This window comes from Bos javanicus, chromosome 14 (assembly GCF_032452875.1).
Source record: "Bos javanicus breed banteng chromosome 14, ARS-OSU_banteng_1.0, whole genome shotgun sequence".
NCBI lineage: Eukaryota > Metazoa > Chordata > Mammalia > Artiodactyla > Bovidae > Bos > Bos javanicus.
The window spans coordinates 70337014-70343740 of NC_083881.1; the positions used below are offsets into that span (position 1 = coordinate 70337014).

At 42.4% G+C, this 6727-nt stretch overlaps 1 protein-coding gene across 5 annotated transcripts in view; it reads left to right on the plus strand.

Moving 5' to 3' along the window:
* Positions 1 to 3288, plus strand: part of CDH17 (cadherin 17) — an 88946-nt gene extending 85658 nt beyond the window's left edge. For all 5 annotated transcript variants that reach the window (XM_061439362.1, XM_061439361.1, XM_061439364.1 and 2 more), the window contains 2 exons: positions 52 to 165; positions 2450 to 3288. In XM_061439362.1, coding sequence (XP_061295346.1) covers positions 52 to 165; positions 2450 to 2550 — 215 coding nt within the window. In that variant the 3' untranslated portion in view covers positions 2551 to 3288. The remainder of the gene's footprint in view (positions 1 to 51; positions 166 to 2449) is intronic.
* The last annotated feature ends 3439 nt before the right edge of the window (positions 3289 to 6727 follow it).

The following is a 6727-nucleotide window of genomic DNA, read 5'->3' on the forward strand; positions in this document are numbered from 1 at the left end:
CTCAATTGTTTGCTTGAAAATTTATCTACCAAATATTATTCTGTTTCTCAGTTACTTTCTGCAAGTGTGTGGAAAATAGGTGTTTCCAGCCAGCGGCTCGCATGCCTGGGATACCCCCAGTGGGCATGGCAGTTGGTATACTCCTTGCCACCTTTTTGGTCATCGGTGAGTATAATTTCTCAGATTCAACGATTTCTGTCAGAAACATGAGCTCACATGAGGGTCTGACTTCATGGGCTGAGCTGGGGCTGCTCAGATGGCAGCCTGGGCAATAACCAAGCATACAGATCACCAGTAAACCTGATTGGGAGTTACTGCTTTGGTACTACCCTCCACCCATCACTGCCTTGCTGGTTAGTTTAAAACCAGCAAGTTTAAACCAGTTCATTTAAAATCACATAGGTGGCTTTAAAGAATAAATTATTGTATCTCACGCTGAGTCACCAAGCTTTCATGCTGAAGGGGAAATAAATGCAGTAGCTGTCCCTCTGCTATGCGTCAGGCACTGTGCCTGGTGGGAGACACGGTGACGGACATAAGCGGATCTTTCACTCACAGAGCTTAGGGCCTAGCCCGCCATTGTTGGAATAGGTAGAAGCTAGGACGGGGAAGCCTGGTGGGCTGCCGTCTATGGGGTCGCACAGAGTCGGACACGACTGAAGCGACTTAGCAGCAGCAGCAGCAGCCTTCCAGTGGAGATGCGGGCGTATCTGAAGGACCTGACATGTTGCAGAACTCCCCCTTTTATGTTTTTGTGACTGTGGACCTTGATTCTTTATTAACTCAGAATAATTCCACTGCATCACAGGCCTCACTCTGCCTTGGCCCCTAGACAGCAGAGTTCCCTGTCTTCTTTTTTGTAAACAGCTCAGTGTCTACTGTAGTCTTTACCCTCTTTTCAACAGGTGTTCTCACCGCAAATTACGTATTAGTAGATACTTCATCAGTTCACATGCACCTGAGCAAAGGAGTTGACACAGTTTCACATCCTTTCTCTTTTAAAGGAAGAGCTGGGGTTATTCTAAGTCTCTTTCATTGTTCTTTTGGCATCTGTGCTTTTCTGCCATCATCCGGTCTACCACTCTGGATTCTGATTCGTAGCTCTAACAGGGATCTCATTTCCTCATACCCTTCTGTTTGTATTCCTCATTATTATGACACAGAAAGGCCTTTGTGGCGTGACCATGGCCCATCCTAATATGTGCATAGTAGTAGTAATGTTAGTCGCTCAGTTGTGTCTAACCCTTTGCGACCTCACGAACCATAACTCGCCAGGCTCCTCTGTTCATGAGCCTCTCCCGGCAAGAATACTGGAGTGAGTTGCCATTCCCTTCTCCAGAGGACCTTCCCAACCAAAGGATCGAACCTGGGCCTCCTGCATTTAGGCAGATTCTTCATTGTCTGAGCTACAAGGAAGCCTAATATGTGCATGGTGACCATCATTTCTCTCTGACAACAGTTTGGTACAAACATTTTATGCTAATTGAGCTGGCTTTTGAGGTTTACTCACTTACCAAACTCCCCCCTACCTCTATGCCTTTTCTTATTCTATTTGTCTTCTCATCCTGAAAGGATTTTGGGGCTTGCATGCCATGGTTTTCTAGCATGACCATTTACTCTCAAAATTTTACCACAAGTTAAAGATTGGATGAGTTTGGTGATCTACAGACAGAAGTAATAGGGTCTTGTAGTTTCATATCCTTACTTTTTTTTCAAAATAGGAGGATTGGGATTATTGCAAGATTCTTAATGGGCCTCTGAGCATCCAGTCTTTTCTGCCATTATTCCTCCTGTGACCCTAATGCCAGGTTAATTTCCTAAAAACAATAGGTCTTTAGTTCACATTTTCCTTTTCCATATAGGTCTCTGGTTTGTAGTACACATTTAGTGCTAAAATGCACAATGTAATTTTGCAGGAGGTCAGAGATGAGGGAAAGCAGAGAGGTTAGGTAGTGTACTCAAGCTGGAGCCATGAGGAAGGTGCAAAAGAAAATGTGATACTTGGTGAAAGTAGGCTTTAGGTAGATGGATGAATCCTAGAAAAGCTCTCTGGTTGTTCTTATTGGCCTATTTCCTCCAGGGAAGAAGGACTGGAATCAACATCTATTGGCTGCGTCCAGACTTCAGGAACTCTGTCGGATGCTCATATGGTCTTCAGGGTAGTGCAGGCATAAAGTCCTATATCCCTTGACAGAGGCCTGGGGAGAGCCATCAGCTTAGATATAACTTGGGACTTGTTACACACTGACAGCAAGAAAAGTGATAAGCGTACTTATCCAAGAAAACCCATGCTTAGAAGCCCTTAATCACCATGACAATGAAGCTCTGTTGACCCACTCACAAAATGAAATTTATGAGTCATTTTTTCCTACCAGGGTGCTACTTTATAAATGAATGTGACAGTACATTGTAAGATTTCATCTATTTGACTCTGATTTTTCTCTTTTAGGCATAATTTTAGCAGTGATGTTTTTCCGGATGAAGAGGGATAAAGGCCAACATAATGCTGAAAGTGCTCAGGCATCTGAAACCAAGCCTCTGAGAAACTGAATGTGAAAAAGAATGTTTGAGTTTATGTACCAAGTGCTATTTCAGTAACATAACCATTTAGTCCCGTATTTTTACTTTTCATCCAACATATGCACTGGAAGTTTTACAGATAAACTCTCTTGTCTTTCAATATTTTATTACTTTTAGATATTTCATGTGCTATAGACATTAGAGATATTTTCCCATTTCTCATGACACTTTTCTACTCTGCAAAAGTTGTAGCTATTTTTGCAAACACAAAAATGTGTATTTTTCCCTCTTAGGGAATGAGGGGCTGATGAAATAGTCTGTTTATTTTTGCTTCCTCAAGAGGTTTTATCAGTCACCCATCACAGAGCTTTCTGGATTCCATTTATGCTTTTTTCTAATTCCATCCCATGTCTCCTTCCACCATATCTCCTTTGGTATTTCACTAATTTTAAAACATTTGTTGGAGAAAAGAACAAAGCAGAGTCTCAGGAAGGAAAAATAAAAGGGCAGACCTGTCCCTCAGTTTGAACAGAAACTCTTGATCGTTTGAAGAGGCCTGCTTCACAGACCCTGGTTGCAAACACCGGCCACTCACCATGTTTACTCACCACCTCCCATGCTCGTGTGCTGTGCCCACTTCCTTTGTGTGTATATTAATAAAGTTTTGGTTATTATATATTTAATGGTGAAGGAAAATAAGGAAGCATGAAAGATGTAGTGACAACAATCAAGAATAAACATTGGCTGTGGCTTTGTTTGTTTCTTGGATTTCTTTGGTTCTGCTTCCTGATTCTTTGCATTTCTTGAGGGAAGGACTAGCTAGCAGTGGTTAACTATCGTTAGTCAAAATTACCTCTCACGTAGAATCAACCCATAAAGAGGGGTCCGCAATGAAATAAACATTCACTGTGCTTATGATCATGGATTGGGATGTTCAAGGCAGATACATGAGAAATTTTAAATTTTTAAATAAGAAAACCTTAGATTTGGAAGCACTTCTAGGACCTGGGGCTGTTGTCTGGCTCCCGATTTGAGTCTTGAAAGCGTTCAACATTACACAGCCTCTCAGAATTTTCAAGAATTTTGGGGAAAAGAACTTGTATCTGAAAAGGCACTCCTACACTGATGGCTAAAGCAGGCCATGGAGTTCTGTTTTTCATAAATAACCCTCTTTGTGGGCTTTTATTATATATTTTTGAAAGCAAAAAAGTAAGACAAAAGAAATTATGTAAACTCTAAGACCTCAATATTACTTTCTTGCATAATGTTATCCTGTGCCCCAACATAATACTGAGCTTTTGTACCTGTTTTTTTTTTTTTTTTTTTTTCACACAAGACTCATTGGAAGTCTCATGATGGGCGAGGTTCTCTCTTGTCTCACCAAATGCTGAAAGACCAAACAAAAGAAAACAAAAATCTAGGAGCGCCAAAAGCAAATTTACTGCACAGATTTTACCCCAGCCTACAGAATGGTCTAACTCCTCAGCAACTTCTCTAGGAAGTTTTCTTGTGTGTTTTGGACCAAGGGTGACTGTGATTTAGGTCACTTAAAATTGCATCCTTGTTGTTGTTCAGTCGCTCAGTTGTGTCTGACTCTTTGCGACCCCATGGACTGCAGAACGCCAGGTCACTTTATCATTCCTGAAAGACAGGCAGTTCCGTGGCAGGTCTGCTCAGGCACCCCTCCTGCCTCAGTTCAGGGTTGTCCTCTCTGGACCAATTTGTATCACCTAATAGTAGACTGATCACACATAACCATCTAAAATCTAAAATCACTGCTTTTTCTCATCTAAAACCACTGATTAATATTCATGCTTTTTCCCCTTGGTGGGCCCTCCGTCTGAACCTTCTACTCCTTTCATGACCAGATCCTACCCATTCTTAGAGTCTTCAAGACCAATTTAAATACTGGTCCCTTTGGGAAGCCTTCTGTGAGGAAACTACAGAGACCCGGCCACCATCTCATCTAAACCTCTACACTGTGGTGAGGAAAATGCCAGGATCTATTCCCTCTGCTGGTGAGAGTGGTTGCATTTCCACTGGAAGACATCTTCCCCTCCCCGTTCCCCAGCTTTTCCACACCCCGTCTGTATAGTTTAGAGTCAACTTCCTGTTTTTCCCCATGTCCCTAGACTCACTTCTAGAATTTTGTTCAAACTCTCAGAAAACAGCTCTCTTTAAGTACAATTTGCAAAACTAGGCAAAAATAAGCTTAGAGCATTCTAGTCACCATAAGAGGTAAGCCTGTCTCAGAGCAAGGACCACAGAGAGTTCAGAGGAGACTTTGAAAATGCTGAGTGCCTGCTCCAGCTCTGTCTGGGGGCAACCTTGCTCTGGACTTTCTTATCCTGTGAGACGGTATGTTCCTGTTTTACTTAAAGCTCAGTGGAGTTCTGCCCTGGCAACTAGAAGAGTGGATGTTTGTACCTTACTTGTGGACCTTCTGTTCCACAACTGGAGCGCATTTGACCTCCCCAACTAGTCTGGGGTTTCTCTGAATCCTTTCAGCATCTCTCTGACAAGTGTTGGCTCATAGCGGCTCCTCCATAAGTTTTTAAAGAATGAATACATGAAACAGCTGATTCATTTAGCCCATTTATACCATTGTCATTTAAGAGGCAACCGTTAGACAAAATCGAAACTAATCCATCTGTGTTTAGTTACAGTATCCTCAGCGATACCTTAAACTCCCACTTCACCATGCTCTGATGAGCCGTTCCAACATCCTCACAGCTGAAAGCAGTGGTGAGTGAGGCCTGTGAGTGACAAAGCCTGCAGGAATTTCTGGATGATTGAGAAGTAGCTGTGAGAGTGAGAGGGTCTCAGGAGCGGGGTGGGAGGTGCTCCTGGGAGAAGCTATAAGGAAAGTCTTGGGGGTTTCTGCTGCTGCTGCTAAGTCGCTTCAGTCATGTCCGACTCTATGCGACCCCATAGACGGCAGCCCACCAGGCTCCCCCGTCCCTGGGATTCTCTAGGCAAGAACACTGGAGTGGGTTGCCATTTCCTTCTCCAATGCATGAAAGTGAAAAGTGAAAGTGAAGTCGCTCAGTCGTGTCTGACTCTTCGCGACCCCATGGACTATAGACTACCAGGCTCCTCCATCCATGGGATTTTCCAGACGGGTTTCTGGACAGCAGTAAATGAAGAGGAGAGATATCGGGTTGTGGAGGGGGTGGGGAGCATGGTCTAAATACTCACAGGCAGGAAGCTAAGGTTACCTCTGAAGTATCCAGGGCAAGAAGGAGAGAATTTGTTTCCAAGGTTCTGTATAATGCTATATGCATCATGGGAACTTGTTAAACTTGGAAACTTAAGAGTTACCTGAAAAGAAACAATGTCTTAAATTTTTATTTTTAAAACTCATTTTAAACTATTTTAAAAGGTACAGTTCAGGGGCATTAAGTACATTCACATTATTGGACAACCATCACCATCATCCATCTCTAGAACTTTTTCTTAAATGTGTAGAGTTTCTAAATGAAACTCTGCACATTAAACATGAACTCCTCATCCCTTCCTACCCCTAGTCCCTGGCAACCACTGTTCTAACTTTCTGAATCAGGTATCATACAATATTTGTTCATAATATCAATGTTTTAAAACACATTTTAAAATAGTAAGAGAAAAAAATAGCATTCAAACCTAGAAGTTATCTTATGAGGAGAGTGTCTCAAAGCTAATACTATTTTTGATTTTGCTGCATTCAAATGTGCCACACATTATACACTTAGATGTACATTTTACATACCTATGAAAATATCCATACAATGCATATACAATGCACGTGGGTTCTCCAAACACACATGCTCTCATTCTCCTAAATTTCTTCTCACCGAAGCCTGTCTCCTTCTGGCTGAATCCCGAGAATGTGGGCGGCTGTTGGATGGCCAGCTCTCTACCACAAGGGTGCTCAGTGGACACATGTTAGAATCACCTGGCGGAGTTTTTCAAAAATACTCATTCCAGAACCCCATCCCCAAATGAGTCAGCATGTCTGGGCAGGGTGTTTTAATGTTAATATTCTGAAAAAAACCATATATATATATATATATATCCCCACGTGAATCTAACGTGCAACCATGGCTGAGATCCCTTATTCCAGACAATCCTCAGAGGGGTTAGCACCAGGCTGGTGTGGAATATGATCCTTTGTGGGGTCTGAATCAGCAAATTTCTTCAGAACATCAGCTTCCCAAGCCTCTCAACT